This window comes from Rhinatrema bivittatum, chromosome 4, assembly GCF_901001135.1.
Source record: "Rhinatrema bivittatum chromosome 4, aRhiBiv1.1, whole genome shotgun sequence".
NCBI lineage: Eukaryota > Metazoa > Chordata > Amphibia > Gymnophiona > Rhinatrematidae > Rhinatrema > Rhinatrema bivittatum.
This window is the reverse complement of record NC_042618.1, coordinates 112,263,329-112,288,952: the sequence shown is the minus strand read 5'-3', so window position 1 is coordinate 112,288,952 and position 25,624 is coordinate 112,263,329. Positions and strand designations below refer to the sequence as shown.

The 25,624-nt window shown below is 41.4% G+C and overlaps 1 protein-coding gene across 1 annotated transcript in view; it reads left to right on the top strand.

The window, feature by feature from the left end:
- The first annotated feature begins 226 nt into the window (after positions 1 to 226).
- The window catches only part of LOC115089362 (photoreceptor outer segment membrane glycoprotein 2-like), a 34,503-nt gene continuing 9,105 nt past the window's right edge, over positions 227 to 25,624 (top strand). The window contains exons 1-2 of the mRNA XM_029597451.1: positions 227 to 913; positions 7,335 to 7,581. Coding sequence (XP_029453311.1) covers positions 333 to 913; positions 7,335 to 7,581 — 828 coding nt within the window. The 5' untranslated portion in view covers positions 227 to 332. The remainder of the gene's footprint in view (positions 914 to 7,334; positions 7,582 to 25,624) is intronic.

Genomic DNA, 25,624 nt, shown 5'->3' with positions numbered 1-25,624 from the left:
CTCAATTAATATGGATCCTAAATCTGGTTGCTAGATGTTGCTATTGAGCAATTACTGAGACTCCCTTCTCCAGAGATTGTGAAACTCTACTTTTAAAAATCCACTTTGTTTTGTAGATGGTAAATGTGGGAACCCTTTCATGACAGGAGGAAGGGTATGCATGTATGTATAGACAATACATGTTATATGAGAACAGGTAGTTACAGAATAGCTATTGATCTTTCTCTCTTTGTGTTACAGTGAGGGTTCCGCTTTTCAACTTTGTCACTGGATATGCACTGCTAATCTTCTTTCCAACTTGCAAGGCTTCTTTTCCTAAAGCCAATTTGAAAATGGCTGTTCTTAAAGTGAAATTCACCAAAACTAGGCGGGACAAGCTAGCTCAGATTCTATGGATTCTCAATTGGGTTTCTGTGGTGACTGGTGTCATTCTATTCAGCCTTGGCCTTTTTCTGAAAATTGAAATCAAGAAACATAATGAGCTGATGGAAAATGGAGATATCCATTCAGTACCCAATATGCTGATTGCCGTAGGAATCATTGCTTGTATCATCAACCTCTTTGGGGGTAAAATCTGCTATGACTGCTTAGACACCAATAAATTTTCAAGGTTGAAGCTCATTATGCTTCCCTATATCATATGCACCTTCTTTTTCACCTTCTTTATATTTGTGGGGGCCATTATGTGTTACACAATGAGAAATGAATTGGAGGAATCTCTGTACCAGGGTCTGAGGAATGCTCTCAAGTTCTACAAGGACACAGACATACCTGGACGCTGTTTTATGAAGACAACCATAGACATGTTACAGATTGAATTTCAGTGTTGTGGAAACAATGGCTTCAGGGATTGGTTTGAAATCCAGTGGATATCCATTCGCTACCTGGATATGAGTTCGAAAGAGGTGATCAGGTAAGTACAGAAGTCATTGATAATAATGAATGACGTTCTTCAGTGGTATGAGCAGCACATTGGCTGAAGAATGACCTTTTTATTTAGACAACGTAAAACAATTATTTTTTCATATGTTTAAATATGTTACTAAAAATGCATTTGCATTTCTTATAATATTCATAATTGTTTTTTAACCAAAGATACCACTAGGTAACATTTATTAAAAAGGTAGCAGTGATTTGCGCACTTGCAGGAGAATATAATTCAATTAATACAAGCACAAAGTATTTAGGGGCAAATCTTTAAACTTATGCGAGGGCGCAGATTTGTTCGCACAACCCGGCACGAACAAATCTATGTCCGATTTTATAACATGCACACGTTTCCGTGCGCATGTTATAAAATCCAGGGTCGGCGCGCACAGGGGAGGTGCACAATTGTGCAACTTGCGCGCACCGAGCCGAGCAAAGCAGCCTGCCTCCGTTCCCTCCGAGGCAGCTCCGAAATCGGAGCGGCCTTGGAGGGAACTTTTTTTTGTCCCCCCCCCCCCCCCACACACACCTTTTCCCTCCCTTCCCCTATCTAACCCACCCCCCAGCCCTAACTAAGTCCCTCCCCTACTTTATTTCGTGGAGTTACACCTGCCTCTGGCGCGCGCCACTGGCTCCCTGCCCCGGCCTTTGTGCCGGAGCACTCGGCCCCGCCCCCGCACCGCCATCACGCCTCCGGCCCCGCCCACAGACCGCCACCACGCCCCCGTGTACGCTCCCAGCCAGCCCCTTATTCGAAGCCCCGGGATTTACACACGCGCCGCCGAGCCTATGCAAGATAGGGGGAGGCAGGGGTAGGTTTTCGGGGGTTGCGTGAGTATCTTACGCGCGCAACTCTTTGAAAATCTACCCCTTAATGTCTAAAATAAATAATAACTGAAAAGCATCACTGAATATTATCTCACTCGTACTCTTTGAGCACAGTTTGCGTAAGGATTTCTTCCACTCTTTGAAAAGTAGAGTCCTTTATACAGAATGAATGTTTCTTTCTCCTGGCTAATTTAATGGAATCCACAATTCAAAATAATATTTCCACAAAGAAAAGAAGCAGTGATGTTACAAAACCATGTTGTCCCTGCAGCTAAATTAGGAAGATGTCAACCTGTATATTAAAAAGATCCTTAATTAACAACCAAAAGACTAGCAGAAAATGAAGGAGGAAAGTGCATTATGTGTACGTTAGGTTTTGTCCCCTCTTCAGATGTGATCTTTTCCCTGCTTTGCTACATTACCAAAGTAAAGGACATTTTCTTCAAGTACCTTTTTAAGGCTTGTCCCCATAGCAGGTCACAATAGACAAGATTTGAAAACTTTTGGTAGTAGAAGCTTCATGTCAGGTAATTACAATGGCTTCTGTTCTGTGAAATTCAGACATGAGCACAATATTATGCACAGGTGTTCATTTCCATGAAACGGAGCTGAGTATCCCCCTCAATCCTGGAAGAATATCTTTTTGCAGCCTGAGAAAAAATGCCACAGGTTGACTAGCTCCAGATGTTCAGCCATTTAGGAGGTTAAGGAACTTCTGCAGGACTGAGGATGATTTATGTTGAGAGTATCGGGTTCAAAAGTTATCCTAGTAAAAATGCCCTTTACAAGTTAAATGGTGTGCTGCTTGATTTCTCCTTCCTGTTCAGAGCACAATAAATCCAACCACCATCTACATCAGGGGTTCTCAGTGCACATCTGGCTGTTTTCAGAATAGGAAACAGAATGAAAATCTATCTCAAGCAGATGGAATAAGAAAGGTCCCAGTGGATATTAAGAATGAAATAGAAGAGTGTGTGGGCTGGGTTTAAGGACTGGGTGAAAAAATCATGACAAAATAAGCACAATTTTACTTCATTTTTGCATCTGCACCAAATTTAGGCTTTGTGCAAAACTCCCCCAGTTTTCACCAAGCTGCAAAGAAAGAAAACACAACAATAGCACAGCTTACTTTTTTTTTATTTTTATTTAACATTGAAATAGCAGTAAGTTTTGGCCAAGATATACATTTGGCACTAAGTAGAAACCTGCACAGAAACAACCGTGCCTGTTAAAAAGAGGTGCAAGAAGCTTTGCAGGTCTGCGCTTGTATTTGGCACTGTGGGCCAGATTTTTAAAAGCATTTACATGCGTAAATCTGGGTTTTACGCATGTAAATGCACTTTATTTGAGTAAGTGGGCTTTTGAAAATTGCTACAATATATGCCATTGAATCGTCCATAGGATTTATTCGCATAAGTGCACTTTACGTGAGTAAATGGCTTTTGAAAATTGCTACAATAGTAGTTACATTTATGCGCGTAACTCCTTTGAAAATTACCCCCTGTGTGTATTTGCCCTCGCTCAGCATTTGAGTAAGGAAACTCTGCTTCATGTATTCCATAGCAGCCAATAGGGAAAAATAAGAAAGATCGAGGGTTTTTTTTTTTTTTTTAAATGACATGTCCTTTCTATCCTCTGTCTCAGTTGTGCCTCTCTAGTTTAGACTAGCTTCCAAAGTTTTTTTCCCCCTTATATTTCCATAGCCAGCCATGTGTAAAATAATATCTCTTTGGTCTAGCAGCTCTAGACTAAACAGGCCTGGTTTTCAGTGTACAAAATACACAAAACATCAAACTAAAGAAATGTAAATTAAGCAACTTCATAGACAAACTGTATGGAAATATATTTTGTGCACATTTGTTGTGGATATCCTGAAAATCAGCTCTGGCAATGGCCATGGCCATACTATGAAAAAGTTAACAGGAACCCCACCATTAATATCAATACCTCACCAAGATCTTCCTCCACAGCTGGCTCCCTTCCCCCCCCAAGCCTTGCCAATAACCCTCATCAGATGTCTCCCACTACCAGAGTCTCCTCCTGGCTGCCTCCTTTTTCCAGCTGTGCTCTCAGACTAGCCTGCATGAGTAGTCCCATGTGTCTACCTCTTCCCTGCCCTGTTTAGGACAATGGCCAGGGACCCAATTTTATTGCATTGATCTAGCAATTTTCTTTTGACGGGAAAGGGGCATTTTTATATTTGTTTGTTTTACTTTTGGTGACCTTTTCCCCTTCTTGTATCTCTTCTCTTCTCTCAGCCGTCTCATCTCTCTCTATTTTTTTGTTCTTCCCTTCTTGTATGTCTCTGCTCTTCTTTTACCTCTCTCTAGATCTCTCACACCTCCTCTTTCCTTTACCTCCATGTCCTGCTCTTTTTAAAACACACTCCTTATCTCTCTCACCTGTTGGTCTCTGTTCTCACTCTCCTCTTCCCTTCCCTGTCTCTCTCTGTGCTCTTCGCCCTTTGCTATTTTCCCCTTCCCCCTGTGTTTCTCTTTCCCTGTGTGTCTGGTCTCTCTTCTGCCTTCATTCTCTCTGTATATTAATTCCTTTATCTTTGTTTTCATTCCCTCCCTTCATGTTTCTACTCTTCTCTCTCAGCCCACATTGCCTCTATTCTTCTTTCACCCCTTCTTTTCTGTCTGCTCTTCTTCATCCTTTCCTTTTCAATATATCTGGTGTATGTCTGCTCTTCCTTTTCCTCTCTCCCTGTATATCTTTCTCCCCACATCTCTGCTCTTATTTTATCTCTCTGCACTCTTCTCCTTCCCTTCTTGTGTGTCTCTGTTCTTCTTTCCCTGTCCCTTCTCTATTTCTCTCCCCTGTGGATGTGGTGTGTTTTTTTTCTTCTCATCTCCCCTGTCTCTGTGCTCTTCTTTCCCCTTCTCCCCATATATTTCTGCTTTTCTCTCTCCCCCTCTCCTGTGTCTGAATTCTCTCTCTCATTTCTTGTATGCCTCTATTTTTCTCTTCCTCTCTATTGTCTTTACTCTTCTCTATTGCCTTCTACGTAGCCTCTCCCTTCTCTCGTTTTATATTTTTCTCCCTCTCTTCTCTTCTTCATCCTTCCTCTGTCTCTATTCTTCTCTCTGCCCTTCTTACCAGTATCTTTCTCTGCTATGTTGCCCCTCTTCCATGTATCTCTACTTTTCTCTATCTCCACCCTCTCCATATGTCTCTCCTCTAACCCTGTTGGCTCTATTTCTTCTCTCCCCTTCCTTCCTGTGCCTGATTTTCCCACTGCCCTCTAACTCTCTATATATCTCTCTCCTGTCTGCTCTTTTCCATCTCCTCCCTCTCTGTATATAGTTCCTTGTGTGTCTTTGCTCATCTTTCCCCTCCCTCCCTTAGTCTCAGCTATCCTCACTTACTGCCATACCTATTTCTCTCCCTTGTTTCTTTGCTCTTTTCTTTCCTTTCACTCCTGTAATGTGTCTGTTCTCCTCTCGCCGCCCCCCCCCCCCTCCTTCCCTGCTTTCTTCTCAGAGTATCTCTGCTCTCTCTCTCTGTCTCCTCCTTTCCACTTGCCTTCCTGCTTTGTGTTCAGGACCAAGCAGCTTGCAGCAAGCTCCAGAGTTCAGCATTCAGAGTCTCTTGATCAGGAGCCCTAGCTGCTCTGGGCGGAATATAAGTTTCATAAATAAATAAACACAGGAACACACAGCTCTCTGATGATCCTACTTCAGGGCAGGAAGGGGGCAGCAAAACCTTCCGCCCAGATCATTTAAACAAAAATAGTCTTTCCAAAACTGAGTTTGAACACCAGGAGCACTTATAGCGAGTCACCACCATTCCTCTGTCCTCGGTAAGGGTGCAAATTGGCAGGTCTTCCCTCCCCCCTCCCCCCCAACACACACACACATGGAGACTTCCCTGTAATCTTCCTCCAGGCAAGAACCAGGGGGTCTTACTCTTAAAACAAAAATGGAAAAATAAAAAAACAAAACAAAACTGGGAGGCAAACCTAACCAGCCAGAGTGGACTGGAAAGGCAGCTTCCCAACCTTTTCCCCACAGATTGCAGGTAGATGGTATCAAAGTCCAAAAGTAGGCCCAAAATCCAAATTAGGCAAAAACTTCTGCAAGTCCTCTAACCACAAAATCAGGCTGCACTGCCCCAGTCTGTAAAGGAGAGAGCTGCTCACAAGGGGAGGGCCTGTTGTGTCAGAGGTGGACCCTTGGGCTGAGGTGGGGTTGACACAACCCATAGGTGAGAACCTACAGGTCCCCACCGTCGGCAGGTGGAGTGGGCTGATAGGCAAAGGCCGCTGGAACCTCACCTATACCAGCCCTCATTCCCCGCGGGTTGAGCCTTTGGGTGCCGGGACCGGCAGGACTTAGATGGGCCTCAAGGTTGGTTAGAAAGAGAGGTTGGTTCAGCCCAGAGACAGCAGACGATAGGTGGCGTAGTCCTACTCTGGACTGGGTAAAGTACTGGAACTCGGGCACCAATGGAACTGAGGTTGGCTGAGGGCGCTCGAGCAAAGGTAGGCCGAAGCCTAATAAGTCCACATCCAGGGAGTAGGCTAGGAGAGGCGACTGACAGGCTTGGATCAGGGCTGGCGGCAAATCAGAGGTCATGGCAAGCAATGCCGAGATCTGATCACTGAGAAGTCAATAGCGTTAGTCAATCAAGCAATGGTCAAGGTCTGGAGATAGGCTGTAGCGTAGTAGGCATAGCGGAGGTCTGGGTCTGGAGATAGGCTGAAGCGTAATCAGGCGTAGCGGAGGTCTGGGTCTGGAGATAGGCTGAAGCATGGTCAGGCGTAGCGGAGGTCTGGGTCTGGAGATAGGCTGAAGCATGGTCAAGGTCCTTAAGTCTAGAATAAGATGGAAAATTGCAGTTTTCTTTGGGATCAGGAAGTACCTGGAATAAAATCCCTGCCCTCTTTCCAACAGTGGGACAGGTTCAATCAGTTTGGCCTCCAAGAAGCAGGAAAAATAGATTTTGCTGCATGCAAATTCTTTCCTTGGGAGACGATTTTGAGAGTATTCCAACAGATGTAATTTGTAACCTTCTTTTATTACTGGAAGGGCACAGCTATCAAAAGTTTGTGTAAAACCTCAGCCTCTCCCATTTCAAACATAATTTGGTAATTAAATGGAATATAAATTATTGTAAATAACTTGTTAATAAATACAGGGAGATCTTCCAGAACAATTACTGTTGTCTGGCTAATCTTTTAATCAAAAGCCTATCCCTGATTCTGAATGGGTACTACTCTGCCAGTAAGCCACTTCAGGCCAGCATTTTATTGGGACACATTGAGCCAATTTGGTTTTCAGGATATCCTCAATGAATATGCATGATATATTTGCATATAATGGTGGCAGTGCATGCAGATCTATTCATGGATATTCATTGTGGATATCCTGAAAACCCAACAGGCTGGATGTGTCCCGTTGGCTGGGTTGAGAATTGCTGGTCTAATGCACAATGAATGCAATATTTGAGGACAGTAGGGAAAGTTACCTGGTACCAGTGTATGGAGTCCGTTAACCATAATGAATTTCATATGGTTTTGTCTGTCATTGCTTTCTAATGCTACTCCTGCATTTTTTTGCTCTGTTTTGTTACAGCCGTTTCAAAAGCAATGTGGATGGTAAATTCTTGGTGGATGGAGTTCCTTTCAGTTGTTGCAATCCAAACTCCCCCCGCCCCTGTATCCTGTACCATCTCACCAACAACTCAGCTCACTATAACTATGATTTCCTTACTGAGGAGCTCAATGTCTGGATGAAAGGTTGCAGGCATGTCTTGCTAGAGTACTACACCCACATCATTCAATCCATTGGTTTAACAGTGATTCTCATCTGGATGTTTGAAGTAAGTTCTTCCATTTGTAAGGTACAGGAGCAGATAGAGTATATGGTTAGTAGAAATATTATCTATCTGATGAAACGTTCAAAATATCTCATATGATGACATGTAATATGCACTATAAAATTTACAAACAACTTAACCATTCTGGAACTAAATGCAACAGGTTGCAAGGCATAAAAAACTTCACAGAACAACTCAAATGATAATGGCATCCTCTTAAAATCTACAAACGTCACAGAGGAGCGAATACTGCACTCCAACTATAATATCCAAGTCACCAAGGAGATGCAGAGATATAAAGTCAGTCCCAAACTTCAAAATTTGTATACACAAATGTTTAATTCATTAAATCGGCAACTCCATTGCTTAAGAGACACAAGAGTTTTTCAACACGGAGTCCCCCGACACGGACCCGTGTTTCGCCAAATGCGGCTGCGTCGGGGGAGAACAGTAATTTCTTTGCGGTATTCAAAGCTATGAATAAAACAAAAACAAAGAATTAATTTAGAATATTACATGAGGGATCTGATATATAACAGAGGATCCCGTAGTTCTTAACAATTTAAATACATAAAACAACTATAATGTACCACTTAGGTAATATGCTATATAATTTAAACCACGGAGAGGAACAAGAACGCAGTGCTTACAGATCACGAGAGAATAATAAAAAGAATTGAAAATCAAAAATCAGATAATATGCAAACCAAAGTGAAAGCGGTGTAAGCCGTACATAGATATTATCATGACCCTGTATCTTAATGGCGTCGGGGGTGTTCGAGATATTCAAACATAAATTGAGTAATTTGAGCAGCCATTCTAACAGATTATCAAAATTGCCAAAGAGGAACAAAGTCAAAAATATATTAATAGCATATATGACATTTTGAAGACACGATTGTTGCAGTCAATGCAAACGAGAATACTTTAAATATTCTTTTAGTAACCATTAAAAAATGTTAAGAATTTTAAAAAATACATCACAAATATTTTAAATACATGATCAGAATTATTTCATGTCCCATTCACATATCTAGCAATGTGACCGTGAAGTACGATATCTTTAAATCTTAGCGTCTTGGCAGCATTTCAGGCAAGGAGAGCATAGAATGCCGGCATTACTCAATATTTAAAAAGGCACCCGATTTGACGCCAAAAATCAGCCAATAGGGTCATGTTACCATGGGGACTCTTGACCAGTCAGAGGTGAACCTAAACAGATGGCTGACATTGAAAAACCTGCAGCAATCACTAAAGAAAATACTGCCATTCTATCTCGTTGTTGAGTCCATCAGGTGTAAGACTATGCAATTTGAAAATCCATTTCTGTTCTCTGCGTGCCAGTATATCAGAAAAACAGCCACCCCGAGGTGGTGGGGAAACTACATCAATTAAACAGAATTTAATATCAGATTCTGTATGTCCCATAGATATCCAGTGAGTAACTAAAGGAGCTGTTTCCCTGCTCTTTTTAATATTCGAACGATGTTCAATAATGCGAGTTCGGATAGGGCGGGAAGTCTTTCCCACATATAATTTAGCACACGGGCATACAATTATATAGACCACTCCTCTAGTTTGACATGTAGCTGTGAAATTTAATTTATACTTAACATGAGACATTGGGTGCTCAAAAACTGTCAAATTGGATGTCAAGGGGCACACTGAACAATGTCCACACGGACCATGACCCAAAAATTGTGTTGGCTCCTTTATCATGGGATCTGTCAAATGTGAGTGTACCAAAACATCTTTTAAATTACAGCCCTGGCGGAATGAAAATCGAATTGGAATATAAAAAATCTTGTGAATAGATAACATTGGCCAATACTGCTTGATAATGGTGGTAACACAATGTATGTGAGTGGAAAATGGCAATATGCAGTTGAAACATTCATCAGATGATCCTGTTTGTGGTAAAAACAAATACTCTCAATTAGCGTAAAGAGCACGTTTAAATGCCCTATGGAGAATATGACGTGGGTACCCACGTTCCTGAAACCTTGCTATCATCTGCTTAGCTTCAGTGACAAACTCTTCACGTGAGGAGCAAATCCGTCTTAGTCTTAGTAACTGACCTGTTGGAATATTGGACCTTAAAGGGGTAGGATGATGGCTATCAAACCTTAATAGCGTATTCCTATCAGTTTGTTTACGAAAAAATTGATGTGCTGAAACTGCCATTGTCAATTGAAACAGTAGCATCTAAGAACGAAATAGACCTAGAATTAATGGCAAAATTAAACTGAAGATGCTTATTGCAAGAGTTAAGCCAATCATAGAACATATAAAATTGAATATCAGATCCTGTCCATACTAGGAAGATATCATCGATATATCTCAACCAAGTAAAAATGAAGGATGCCCATGATGATGTGTAAATAAACTCTTCTTCAAATTTACTTACATAAAGGCACGCCAAACTGGGAGCCATTGTGGCTCCCATTGCTGTACCTTTTATTTGTTGAAACATAGCAGTTTGAAATTGAAAGTAATTCCTGGTTAAGGCTAGTCGTGTGAGTGTAAGTAGAAAAGAGGTAGAGATGCGCACTGGGTCAGGACGTTCATTCAAAATATCCTTAATCAGATTTAAAGCCTCTTGTTGAGGAATATTTGAATATAATAGACAATATCTAAAGAAACCAAAAAATAACCAGAATCTATAGGGACTGCTACATTTTCCAAAATCTGAATGAAGTGGTTAGTGTCTTTAACAAATGACCGAGCCTTACATACAAGTGGTTTCAGAAAAATGTCAATAAATTGTGATAAAGGTTCCAATACTGAACCAATGCCTGAGACAATCGGACGCCCTGGTGGGTTGTGTAACGATTTATGAATTTTAGGTAAGATATAAAATGTTGGAATAATAGGAAATTCGGTCTGTAAGAAGGAAGCTTCACGTTGTGTAATCTGATGTGAAATTAAAGCTTCCTCTACTACATTCTTGATAATATCTTGTAATTCTGAAGTAGGGTCACTTATGAGTGGTAAGTAAAAATCAGTATCTGATAGTTGACATGTGACTTCCCTAATGTACATATCACGGTCCAAGATTACTATGCCGCCCCCCCTTGTCTGCAGGTTTTATGATGATCGATGGATCATTAGTTAATGCTGTAATGGCCTGTCTTTCAGCCCTTGAGATGTTGAAATGTTTCACCGGGGGTTTAGGAGAAAGACTTTGTACCGCAGCTTGAATCAATTTTTCAAAAGCTATCAGTACGGAATCAATTGGTCCAGGAGGGGACCATCTTGATTTCTTCTTAGCCAACGATATATCAACAGTGTTCGGAGATTCTGCAAAAAAATGTTTAATACAAAGGGAACGGAAGAATCTATAGAGATAAATTTGGACCTCAAATGCATCATACAGAATAGTAGGAACAAATGAAAGTCCTCTTTCTAACACCAACACTTCTGTTCTGGAAAGATTATGCGTAGACAGATTAAACACCAATCCGGAAGAGGCAGATGTTACTGCCAGGGATTGTAGGGTTGTTGCTGTTGTTGATATTGACGACGAGTGTTGCGGGTAACTCTGGAGGAGGGAGGGCCCTGTGATCGTCCCTGGGATCGTGTATTCTGATTCATTTGGCCTGATTGAGCATGGTCTGATGGAGGATGGTCTAAAAAAGCTTGAGGATGAGGAAAAGTCGAAGATGGCACTGTTACTTGAGGCTGAAATAAAGATGAGGATGAAGAAGATTCTGACTGATGAGAGATTAATGGTTGGTTCTGATGGCTGGCTATAGGTATCTCGTCTCCGGAAGAGTCGTCGGAAGAGGATGTATTTGCAAAAGTCACCTTGCGACCAGCAGGACAGTTTGAGGCCTTTAGAATAGTCTGCCTCGTCCCGTAGAAACTTCTTGTATTTTGTAGCCTTAAGGTCACTTTGAAACTTATTCAGATTGGAATTGAAATCAGTCAACTGCTGATCAAAGGTCTCCAAAGTAGACTGATACTTAATACTGTCAATTTGAACTGATAATTCTTCTTTCAGAGAAACTAGTAATGGCTTAGTAGTTTTGATGATCAGGAGCATCAAATCAAAGGAACATTTATTAAGAATTTGGTTCCAACGATTCAAAAATTCTTTATTCTCTGTATGTAGATGAGGTTCTTTGAAGACCCTCAGACCACGCGGTATTCTTTTAACTCGACAATATTCAATCAAAGTGAACATATGCAACTCTGCACGGGTAAGGCGTTTCTGTAGATTAATTATGTCAATCCAAGATATGCTGGGGAGTGCTGGAGATGATTCTGAGAAGAATGGCGGATCTGTAAGTACTGCTTGGAAAGCCTCTTCAGGGTAGCTAAAGGTTATCTCTTCAAGAGCGGGATCCATTTATAATAGCTCCAGAAAAACCGGAGAAATCCACAAACATCACAGAGGAGCGAATACTGCACTCCAACTATAATATCCAAGTCACCAAGGAGATGCAGAGATATAAAGTCAGTCCCAAACTTCTAAATTTGTATACACAAATATTTAATTCATTAAATCAGCAACTCCATAGCTTAAGAGACACAAGAGTTTTTCAACACTGAGTCCCCCGACACGGACCCGTGTTTTGCCAAACGCGGCTGCTCAAATTACTCAATTTATGTTTGTATATCTCGAACACCCCCGACACCATTAAGATACAGGGTCATGATAATATCTATGTATGGCTTACACCGCTTTCACTTTGGTTTGCATATTATCTGATTTTTGATTTTCAATTCTTTTTATTATTCTCTCGTGATCTGTAAGCACTGCGTTCTTGTTCCTCTCCGTGGTTTAAATTATATAGCATATTACCTAAGCGGTACATTATAGTTGCTTTATGTATTTAAATTGTTAAGAACTACGGGATCCTCTGTTATATATCAGATCCCTCATGTAATATTCTAAATTAATTCTTTATTTTTGTTTTATTCATAGCTTTGAATACCGCAAAGAAATTACTGTTCTCCCCCGACGCACCCGAGTTTGGCGAAACACGGGTCCGTGTCGGGGGACTCCGTGTTGAAAAACTCTTGTGTCTCTTAAGCAATGGAGTTGCCGATTTAATGAATTAAACATTTGTGTATACAAATTTTGAAGTTTGGGACTGACTTTATATCTCTGCATCTCCTTGGTGACTTGGATCCTCTTAAAATCTGCCATGGTCAGCTTTTCAATATAGTAACATAAGATATGCCATACTGGGAGGTCCATCAAGCCCAACATACTATTTCCAACAGTTGCTAATCCAAGTCACAAGTACCCAAATATTAAATAGATCTCAAGCTACTATTCCTTATTAATAGCAGTTTATGGATTTTTTTTTCTAGGAACTTAACCAAACCTTTTTTAAATCCAGTTACATTTACTGCCATAACCACATCCTCTGGCAATGAATTCCAGATTTTAACTGTGTGCTGAGTGAAATGATTTGTTTTAAATGAGCTACTTGCTAACTTCATGGTGTGCCCCCCTACTCCTATTAACTGAGAGAGTAAATAACTGATTTATTATTAACCTGATCAAGTCCTTTCATGATTTTGTAGACCTCTATCATATCTCCCCCCCCCCCCCCCCCTCAGTCGTCTCTTCTCCAAACTGAACAGCCCTAACTTCTTTAGCCTTTTCTCATAGGGCAGCCATTCCATTCCCCTTATTTTGGTTGCCCTTCTCTGCCTTTCTCCAGTGAAACTATAGCTTTTTTGAGATGTCATGACCATAATTGCACACAATATTCATGGTGTGGTCCAACCATGGAGCAATACAGAAGCATTGACATCCATCATTTTATTTGCCATTCCCTTCCTAATAGTTCCTAACATTGTTTGTTTTTTTTACTGCCACAGCACACTGAGGAGAAGATTTCAATGTATTATCCACTATGATGCCTAGATCTCATTCCTGGGTGGTAACTCCTAAGATAGAACCTAACGTGTAACTACAGCAAGGGTTATTTTTCCCTATATGCATCACCTTGCATTTGTCCACATTAAATTTCATCAGCCATTTAGAAGCCCAATCTTCCAGTCTCACAAGGTCCTCCTGCAATTTATCACAATCTACTTGAGATTTAACTACTCGTCATAATTTTGTGTCATGCGCAAATTTGATCACTTCACTTGTTATATCCCTTTCCAGATCATTTATAAATATATTAAAAAGCACTGGTCCAAGTACAAATCCCTGAGGCACTCCACTTTTTTTTTTTTTACCTTTTTCCACTGTGAAAACAGATCATTTAATCCTACTCACTGTTTCCTGTCTTTTAACCAGTTTGTAATCCACAAAAGGACATTGCCTCCCATCCCATGACTTTCCAGTTTTCTTAGAAGCCTATCATGAGGGACTTTGTTGAATGCCTTCTGAAAATCCAAATACACTACATCTACTGGTTCACCTTTGTCCACATGTTTATTCACCCTTTAAAAAAATGTAGGAGATTTGTGAGGCAAGTCTTCCCTTGGGAAAATCTATGCTGGCTGTGTCCCATTAAACCATGGCTATCTAAGGGGGTCATTTATCAAAGTGCTATATGGTGTTTTCGCTGAGTTAAGCACCTTTAACACTTGCGAAAGCACCAAAATGCATGTGTGATGCAAATCAGAAAAAGGGGAGGAGTTTGGGGCGGGATTAGTGGCATAGCTTTAACTACACCTTTTTCATTTGCGTTAAGCCATGAGATATGGCTTTTTTTAAGTTGCTGGAGAGACAGCCTAGCTATCAGGGCCCTCATATATATGAGAGAGAGAGAGAGAGAGAGATAGGTATTTATACCTCTATATGAGGCCCTCCTAGTTACTCAAGGTGAGGTTTAGATAGGAGTGTAGGGGGTAGGAGCCACTTTGACTTTCAGAGTGAGACATATGAACAGAACAGTGCTCTCTTGTGAAGATTTGATGACCTTCGGAGTGAGGAAACTCACCCAAAGATGAGATTTGTGCAATGTTCTCTCAACTTAGCTTGATGGACTCTCTACCTGACTTTTTGCCTCTTTGGCCAACTTTTTTTTTTTTTTTTTTTTTTACATTTTTTCTTAGCCTATCTTATCAATGTCTTACATTTAATTTGACAATGCTTATGCTTTATCCTATTTTCTTCTGATGGATCCTTCTTCCAATTTTTTAATAATGATCTTTTGGCTAAAATAGCCTCTTTCACCTCACTTATTAACCATGTTAGCAATTGTTTGACCTTCCTGCCTAACCTGACTGGCTAGAAATTTAAAAAATGCATATAATTGTACATACAAATTATATAAACATTACATACAAAATCAACTGTAGCAAAATCATATAGCAACTTCACAAAATCTATTCAAAAGATATTTTCAATATTTAAAAAACTTTTACATTTCAAAATAATCACACCCATAATTCATACACAACCAATATACAGAAATGTTCACTCACATCCATTCACACTCAATCATCCATCAAAACGCATGTTGCCAAAGAAAAAAATTAAAATCCAAAGATATTCAGACTATTCATACAAAAAATCCCTCCACACACATAGCTACTATGCTTCAGACGATAGATCTATCTCTGATTCTTCCAATCCACACAAATCCAAGAATCTCTCTAGATATAGCTACTATTCTTCAGACAGTAGATGTGTTTCTGATTCTTTCAATCCATACAAATCCCCAAGAATCCTTCCAGATACAGCTACTATGCTTCAGGTGATAGATATATCTCCAATGCTTCCAATCCACAAAAATGTCGACAAGGGCCCGAGTTTTGCCTCGAAAATGAAGCTGCTTCAGTGGAACTAAGAAAAAAAAATCGAAAAAATTAAACCAAAAACCACCAGTCATGTCCCACAAACTAAGCATATGTCACTACTCACTGATTTGAAATGAGCCAAAAAATAGTACCGCTATTAACACTAAGCACAGTGAATTGCAAAAAGACTTCTGGCTAACTTTTATCCTCCTACCTTGATAGTATATTGTGATTTCAGCAAAGTGAATGTATGACATCTGCTGGTTGGAAGTTGGTTTATTAAAATTTTTTTTTTTTTTTTTTTTTTTTTTTTTTTTTAAGTACAGTGATGACATTCTGTGATGTGGATGTTCTGGCAGTGTTTGCTAACAAGCCTCTTTGTGATTGGACCATTTTTTGAGAAGCTGTTTTTTGATTGGTGCATTAATAGTCTTGTGAACATTTATAAAGGTAGGAGTCAGAACATATGTTAATTGATTGTTTTGGTTCAATCATTTCTGGTGCAGTATGTGGAATGTTTCTTAAGTATCTTCCTGTAATGATATGGTAAATTTGTTTCAATTTTTTATTTAAATAACTATATTTCTTTAAAGTTAAGGATTCCTAATATGCTCTATATATATAGCGGTGTATTCTTTTTGATTCTTGAAGCTTTTGGCGTTTTGTAAAGCTTCAGCATTCTGGTGCCAACCAGTAGTGGTTTTTTTTTAGGTAATTTGAATTTAAATCTTGAAGCAGCTGGCAATTTGTAAAGCTTCAGCATCTTAATGCCGATCAGTAGTGTTCTTTTGAGGAAAGTCAGGTAATTTGAATTTAAACCTTCTGCTGTTTATACTTTGAGAATGTCTATGGTATTCATTTCACTATTGTTTAATGTATGTTTTGTTGTAATGATTGTTTGTTTAATTATTTTTTATATTACTAGTATCTTTTGGACACCGGAGGTGAACACTGATAAATTTTAGCCAGAAGACTTTTCGCCATTCTCTGCACACAGAGGTAGATCTTTAAAGAGTACGCGCGGGGAAACAAAAGTACGCAGCCTGCGCATGCCGAGCCGCGCAGCCTGCCTCCGTTCCCTCCCGCGTCCCCCCACCTTCCCCTCCCTTCCCCTATCTAACGCACCCCCCAGGCCCTACCTAAATCCCCCCCCCTACCTTTGCTGTACAAGTTACGCCTGCTTGAGGCAGGCGTAACTTGTGTGCGCCGCCTCGGCATCCCCCGGCACAGGCCGCAGTGCTGGGGGACTCAGGACCGCCCTCCCGGCCCGCCCCCGAACCGTCGCCATGCCCCCGGACCCGCCTCGGACCGCCCCCTGACCTCCCAGACATGCCCCCGGACACACCCCCGGCTGGCCAACACCCCCCGGACACGCCCCCTCCCGCCCCTTTTACGAAGCCCCGGGACTTATGTGCGTCCCGGGGCTTTGCGCACGCCAGCGGCCTATGCAAAATAGTCGCACCAGCACGCGAGTGCCCTGTGCGCGTAAATCCGGGAGGATTTACGCGCGCAGGGCTTTTAAGATCTACTCCTTAGTGTTAGTGGTACTATTTTTTTGGCTCATTTCAAATTGGTGAATAGTGACATATGCTTAGTTTGTGAGACATGACGGGTGGTTTTTGATTTAGTTGATTTTTTTGTTTTATTTTCTTAGTTCCACTGAAGCAGCCTCGTTTTCGAGACAAAACTCTGGCCCTTGACGGGATTTTTATGGATTGGAAGCATTGAAGATATAGCAACTATGATTCAAGCGATAGATATATCTGGAAGGATTCTTGGGGATTTGTGTGGATTGGAAGAATCAGAGCTACATCTAATGTCTGAAGCATAGTAGCTATGTGTGAATAGTCTGAGTATCTTTGGATTTTAATATTTTTTTCTTTGGCAACATGCGTGTTTATGGATGATTGAGTAAAAATAGATGTGAATGATCATATCCATATGTAGGTTGTGCATGATTTATTAATTTTTGTAAAAAAATGTCTTTTATAAGAATATTGAAAATATCTTTTGAATAGATTTTATGTGAAGTTGCTATATGATTTTGATACAGTTGGTTTTGTATGTAATGTTTATATAATTTGTATGTACAATTATATACATTTTTTAAATTAACAATTAAGTTGTTGAAATAATAAAAAAAATTGTTTTTCAATGTTTTAAAATGAATTTGAAATTGACTATATATTTACTCCTAATATTTAATTGGTAATTGAAATCTGCCATTATTACTGCACTACCTATTTGGTTAGCTTCCCTAATTTCTCTTAGCATTTCACTGTCCATCTCATCATTTTGGCCAGGTGGATGGTAGCATATTCTTATTGCTATACTCTTCCCCTATACATAAGGGATTTCTAGCCATAAAGATTGAATTGTGTATTTAGTCTCTTGCAGGATCTTTATCCTGTTTGACTCTATGCCATCCCGGACATAAAGTGCCACCCTGCCATCAAGTTGCTCCTCTCTATCATTGCGATATAATTTGTATCCTGCTATAGCACTATCCCATTGGTTATCCTCTTTCCACGATGTCTCTTAATTGGCAAGAGATGCCAGTTAAGGGCCAGATTTTTAAAAAGTACGCGCGTGCGTACTTTTGTTCGCGCAACAGGGGGGTCAGCACGCGCAAGGCTGTGCAAAATCGGCAGCCTGCACGCGCCGAGCCACGCAGCTTGCCTCCGGTCCCTCCGAGGCCGCTCTGAAATTGGAGCAGCCTCAGAGGGAACTTTCTTTCGGTGCCTCCCACCTTCCCTTTCCTTCCCTTTCCTTCCCCTAACTAACCCATCCCCCGGCCCTAATTCCCCCCCTACCTTTATTTCAAAAGTTATGTGCGCCAGGCCGGCTGCCGGTGCGCCATGTTCTGTCCAGGGGGCTGCGGCCATGCCCCTGGAATGCCACTGGACCGGAACCACGGCCGTGGCCCCGCCCCGGAATGCCCCCAATGACGAACCGGCTGCAACACGCCCCCCGACACGCGCATCCCGGGGCTGGCTCGGCGCGCGCAGAGGGTGGAAGGGGCAGCTTTTCGGGGGTTACGCACGTAACCCTTTGAAAATCTGCCCCTAAATCTATGCCATCATTCACTGCTATACACTCTTAACGCTCCCATCTTACATTTTAAACTTCTGGCATTAGCATACAAACATTTCAAAGTGTGTTTTTTGTTTGTATTAACATTTGCTTTTCAGTTGACAGGGATAAATTGGAATCTTTTAGCTCATGTGAGTCTTTAATTATAGGCACTTAGACTATTTTTCTTATTATTGGAACCTCTCTGTTGGGATGCCCTAACTCTAATGCTTCATTAGTATCCTTTGAAGATACCTCCCTCTGAATCATGCACTAGGGATGTGAATCGTTTTTCAACGATTAAAATTATCGTCCGATAATGTTTATATCGTCTTAAATCGTTATAGAACACGATACAATAGAAATTCTAACGATTTATCGTTAAAAATCGTTAAATCGTGTTAGTGCGCACTAACTCCCCGTTAGTGCGCACTAACTCCCCGTTAGTGCGCACTAACTCGATTTAGTGCGCACTAACTGAAAATGATACAAATAAACACTTTCCAGGTCACTGAAGGTCAGTTAGGAATGAATATGTGTTCCTATTGGCTGGCTGCCCTCTTATCTATTGATATTACCAAGGTTACCACTGAGGTGATGGTTGGGGGGATGGGAAATGGAACTGGAAACTAACGAACACCAACAGAAAATGAAACAAAGTGTTCACACTTCCCAGGTCAGTAAAGGTCACTTAGGAATGAATATGTATGTATGTATTCCTATTGGCTGGCTGTGCTCTTATCTATTGATGTTACGCACTGCTGAGTGACTGTCAGCTTTCTCCTCTGATTTAGTTTAAAAACTGCTCTATCTCCTTTTTAAAGGAGATGATGGCAAAGATTTATCAGCCCATCCAATCTGTCTAGTTATTCTTTTCCACATTAGAAGGATATATCCCAGTTGCCATCCATAGAGCATGGTTGCTTATAAGATCTCTCCTCATTTATTATTTAGGTAAATGAGCATACAGAATACCCCATGTGATTCACACCCAGCACCCCTTCCTTCGCATATTTAACCAGAAAACATTGTCATAATCTAGATCAGTAGTTCCCAAACCTGTTTTGAGGGACCCCCCAGCCAGTTGGGTTTTAGGGATATCTGCAATGAATATGCATGAGAAATTTACATATGTAATTTGCATATTCATTTCAGATATCCTGAAAACCCAACTGACTGGTGATTCCTCAGGACAGGTTTGGGAACCACCGATCTAAATACTAATGTGGCTGTTGTCCAAACATCAAGTCTCCTGGATCCCCTGTGTAGGCTGCCAGACAGAACCTATGTGAGTGCCTGCATTTCTGCTATGAATCAGAGTCATAACTAGATTTATAATCTACCATATCTAGAGGGGCAATTCTATAATGAGGCAAGGTGAGGCAGCTGCTTCAGGCAGCAAAATTTTGGAGCTGCAAAAAGTGCCTTCCAAAATGCTCAGTGGTCACCTCCCCCTGCTTCCTGATACATAGTTAGCTAAACATCGGCAGGATTCCAACCCCTTGCTGGTGTATGAAACAGAAGACCCTGCACATATCTGGAAGCCAGATGGAGGGTTAAAATGTCTGGAAACTGTCCGGATTTTATCCCTCCAGTCCAGTGCAGCAGCACATCTGCTATCTTGCCTGAAGGAGCTGTGGTTTCACTCCACAACCTACAGTGGCGCTACACTATGAGAAATTGCATAAGTGCTTTCCCTTTCTCTCCTGCAGCAACAGCTCGTGCCTTGTGTCTCCTTCAGACTTTTGCCCGTGTCATGCAATTAAAAGCCACCGGCACCTCCCCTCCCCCTCTCGTGGCACGAAATTAAAGGCCACCAGCACCTCTCCTCCTTCCAGCAGCACATGAAAAAAGGCCAATTCAGGCCATCAGTATCTCTCATCCCGCCCCGTGAGGCCGTCAATGCCCCTCTCTCCTGCCGTGGTGAATAAAGAAAGGAACTCTTGACACCTCCTCCTGCTGTCCACAATACATAAGGAAAAGCCCAGTGGGGCTGTCATCTGAAGCAGAGGCTCCAGCCTGAGAGTGCCAGTGAGTGAGAGACAGCTTATGTGTGTGTATGAGAGGGAAAATCTGAGACAGCTTATTTGTGTGAGAAGGAGAGAATGCCAGTGAATGAGAGCTTGTGTGTGATAGAGAGAGAGCTGTGTGGCTATGGCTGTGTGAGAGAGAGTGAGAGAGAGAGAGAGAGACAAGTGCATGTGTGTGTTAGAGATGAAGAGAGCTCCAGTAAGTAAGAAACAGCTTGAATGTGTTTGTTTGTGTGTGAGAGGGAGATTGTGAGACACCTTATGTGTGTGAGAGGGAGAGAGTGCCAGTGAGTGAGAGAGAGCTTGTGTGTGGGAGTGAGTGTGAGACAGCTTGTGTGCATGTGACAGTGAGGGAAAGAGCACTAGTGAGTGAGAGAGTTCTTGTGTGTGAGTGAGGAGAGAGAACACCAGTGAGTAAGAGAGAGCTTGTGTGTGAGAGAGACAGGATGAGAGAGCCTGTGCGTGTGAAAGTGAGGGAGAACCAGTGAATGAAGAGACCCTGTGTGTGAAAGAGAGAGAGAGAGAGGCTGTGTGTGAGAGCCTTTGCTTGTGTATGTAAGAGGGTGTGTGCATGAGAGCTAACATGTAAGAGAACAAACATATATGTTAGGGAATGTGTGTATAGAGAGGATAAAGTATGCACCCTCTCACTCCCCAACTAGTTCACGACAATCTCAGGGTGAATGGAAATCAAAAGTTCCCAAGTATGGAGAGCATAGGAAAATTTTTAGCCTTGTTTTAAATTTTAGACTTTATTTCTTGTATCTGCTGTTTTGAAATATTTTATTGGTGTTGGTAAATTTAAAAAGATGTTTATATGAGTTTATTGGATGTTATTCTATTTGACACCTGTTTTGAAATATTGATTCTTATTAGTATGGTTTTCCTATTATGTTTTATATTTCATGGTTTTATTGTATTTTTGTGAGGAATGGTGATATTTCTATTTTGTGAAACTAAACAAAAGTAAAAGGGAATCAATTTGATGATAAAGAACACTTATCAGTTTTTAGGACATCTTGTCACAAAATCTTCAACATTCTAAAGTAATAGAATTGGTACACTAAAACTCGGATGAGGATGTCTCTGATGTGGGACCAAAGCAAAAGTCTGTATCATTTACTGATTCATCTGAAGACGAATCTAAGTACTTTGACTCTTTACCAGAACATTTTTTACGTTAACGGACTCGTTATCAGAGAGGAGGATGGAACCCTCCACCACAAGGCAAATTTCGAACCAAAGCCCCCTTCAATCACAAGCACTAATGCATAATACAGCCTCTGTATTTAATTTGTCAAGTGGTGAGACCGCACCTTGAATACTGTGTACAATTCTGGTCGCCGCATCTCAAAAAAGATATAATTGCGATGGAGAAGGTACAGAGAAGGGCTACCAAAATGATAAGGGGAATGGAACAATTCCCCTATGAGGAAAGACTAAAGAGGTTAGGACTTTTCAGCTTGGAGAAGAGACGGCTGAGTGGGGGATATGATAGAGGTGTTTAAAATCATGAGAGGTCTAGAACGGGTAGATGTGAATTGGTTATTTACTCTTTCGGATAGTAGAAAGACTAGGGGACACTCCATGAAGTTAGCATGGGGCACATTTAAAACTAATCAGAGAAAGTTCTTTTTTACTCAACGCACAATTAAACTCTGGAATTTGTTGCCAGAGAATGTGGTTCGTGCAGTTAGTATAGCTGTGTTTAAAAAAGGATTGGATAAGTTCTTGGAGGAGAAGTCCATTACCTGCTATTAAGTTCACTTAGAGAATAGCCACTGCCATTAGCAATGGTTACATGGAATAGACTTAGTTTTTGGGTACTTGCCAGGTTCTTATGGCCTGGATTGGCCACTGTTGGAAACAGGATGCTGGGCTTGATGGACCCTTGGTCTGACCCAGTATAGCATTTTCTTATGTTCTTAAATAAATATGCTGAGTTGGGATACTCAGCCACCAGATACCCACTAAACCCCTTCTCAGAGATCAAATTTTTAATGCCTGCCTATGAGATCTAAACCCTCCCCCACCAGAACTAGTATAATCTAAGTATGGGTATCTAGTTAGATTGAAGTCACCCCCTACTATTACCTGGCCCTCAGCCCACTCCTCCAGTAGGGCAGAGATGCATATAAAGAAAGGGCCCTGTTCAACATTCGGGCCATATAAATTAAGAAAAAAATGGAGGACCTGGTTGTAAGCAAAGAGATCAGTTCAGGAAACTGATATAGGTGTTGCAATTATGTGAAGGGTATAAGTTTCTGGCCATCCCACAATTGTTCCCATTTATACACACCTTTTCCCCTCAGATTTGTCTCAGGGAAGAAAGATCTATCAAAAAGAAAAGATGCGAGATGATAGGCCTTTTTTGTTTGTTTAATCACCTAGTAACCTAGACCTCCATTTCCCCCATATCTTCAAAATCAATCTTGAGAAAGGCGAAAGAAAGGACAGCACCCCCTTTTTGCCAAGCCCTAATATGTAATGGGGGATCACCAGCACCCTGTGAGCAATGCAAGCCCAAGGTTTCAGTTCCCCCTCTTTATACCAATGTATAAACGCACTTAGTTGGGACGCAGCAAAATACCACATCAAATGGGGAAACTGCAGCCCCCCATTTTATCCTGCTAGAGGACTAATCTAGCGACTCTAGGTGGCCTACATTTCCAGATGAATCTGAGGAGCTTTCGCTGCCACAGAATCAACAGTGAGTCAGGCACAGGCACCGGCAAAGTCTGGAAAAAATAACAAAAACGAAGCAACACATTCATTTTGATAATAGCTATTCTCCCAAACATTGAAAAGCACCCTCTATCCCATCTATCTAAATCTTTTTGTATACTAGAAAATAAAGGGATATAGTTAAGTCCAAACAAATTCTTTACCTCAGGACCAATTTTCACCCATAGGTATTTCAGCCACCCCCTTTGCTACTCAAAAAGGGAGATTGGCCCTTATGCGATCAAAGTAGTCACATGATACTGAAATATTTAACAGTTCTGATGTATCCTCATTAACTTTAAAACCAGGAACTTTACCAAGCACTCTCATATCCTGCAGCAAAGCCTGTAAGGAGAATTCTAGATTAGCCACTGTAAATAAGAGATCATCTGCAAACATACAGGGTCATTCTTTATTCTGCGTATTAAGGCTCTTAGCTTTAATAGAAATTACTCATAACCCTGCCATCCTGAAACCGAGTCAAGGAAACCTAGCTCCTCCCCATGTAGAACCAGACCCAAAAAGTCACCACAACTCCCTGCACTTACATACCCATGCACCAAGTTGTTACAAAGCTCTAACTCACAAATATAACCATGAACCTGTTTCCCCCCCACCTAAACCCCTTACCCCCATAATTCCCCTATAATGGATCCACTTCCCGCCCACGTGGATCACCTCCTTGAGGAACAAAGTCATCATTGCACCTAACCACTCCACCCAATCTCCAACCAACCCAACCGAAAACAATATATAAGATTGGAAAAAAACACCCCCCATGCCCCAGTTTAAAAAAGGTAATATCACACAAGAGCCTCAAGCAGAGCCATCGAGCTACTCCAGCCCAATCTTAAACAAACAGTAAGGAAATTCACGCCGATTGATCTCTGGACGTCTGCGATCCTCCCGAATGTAATTGGAACCTCCTGCCTACTTTATCCACATGTTGCCAACTGGGGATATCACTGCATGGTCAAGTACTTTCACTAGCCAGTGTGGGAGCAGCTGGGATAGTAATGTCCATGCCTGCTGCTTGCAGAATATCTGCTGCTTCATCAACCATGGAGATGTGGGAAGTCACTCCAGCAATGGTAAAACTGAAGCCAAAGGGGAATAACCATATTGTTGCTTCAAAGCGTGGCGACATCTCAGAACTCCCTGCGTTTGCGGATGGTAGAGATCGCCAGGTCCTGGTAAATTTCCACATTGTGGCCCTTCCAGATCACAAGTCCCAATTTTTTAGCTGCCAGAATTATATCCTCTTTTTGAGAAAAGCTATGAAAGCAGGCAATTATGTCTTGAGGAAGATTGTTACGCGCTGCTCCCAGGGCCCTGTGTGCCCCTTCCAGCTTTACCACTGGTGCTTCAAGAGATTCCAGATCCGAACCCAGGACTTGTGCACAGATACTAGACACCACTTGTCTACAGTTTGCAAACTCAGAATTCTCAGGTACCCCTCTGAACCTCAAATTAGCTCTCTGTGACCTATTTTCCAGGTCTTCAATATGGTTTAATAGCTCAGTATTAGTCTGCAGGAGCTTGTGCTGGGACAACTTGCAAGGTCTTCCAAACGGATCTCAGAGTTTCTTCGACCTGCCTCCCCAGGTAAGCCATGTCCCCTTTCAATTCAGCTAGCAGGCCATGGATTTCTTTTTTCAAGCCTGCCATATCGTTGCAGAGCTCCGCGAACCAGCTTAAAAAATTGGCACGGCTTGGTGCACCATCCCCCACTCTTGCACTGCTACCTCCACTCACCTCTGGGGACGCATGGTCAGCCTGCTTACAGCTATCTGCGCCTGACTCCAAGGGCGCGGCGGCGCTCATGAAGAATTTCTGCAAGTCAATTTTTTTCTTTGGAGCCACCATCGTGCCACTAGGAAATGCTGTTGGGAGGATAAAAATCGCTCAGTGCTGCTCTACAGAAGTGCGATGCAGGGAGATTTAGAGAGGCCGGGTCGGGAGCTCAGGGTTTATGTGGCCATTGCTGATGGTGAAGTTACTTCCTCCATATGTTGCAGATTTCAAAGAAATATATATATATATATATATATATATATATACATACACACATACACACACACACATTTTGGCAGAATATCATCATATGGAGAAGTTATATTGAATTTTTTTTCATTTGTATCAGTACAGTAGATAAATTTGAGAAATGTATCCAATGGTAAACCACTGTGATTTGAATCTCAAATTTTCTATCCACTATAATAGTATGCAAATTCCTTTTCTAGATCTGATAGTCAAGGTTGAAAATGAGACAATTGTAACCACCCTTTATAGGAAACCTACAGATAAAAACATTTTCCTACATCAGTCTAGTTTCCATCCTAGAAATCTCAAACATAATATTCCCGGACAGTTTCTATGTCTAAGAAGAATTTGTTCCTCAACTTATAAATATAGAAAAACAAGCAGAGAATTTATCTGAATGTTTTTTGGACCAGGGCTACACACATAAATGTATAAGGCGAGCCTATAATAAAAGAGCTCGT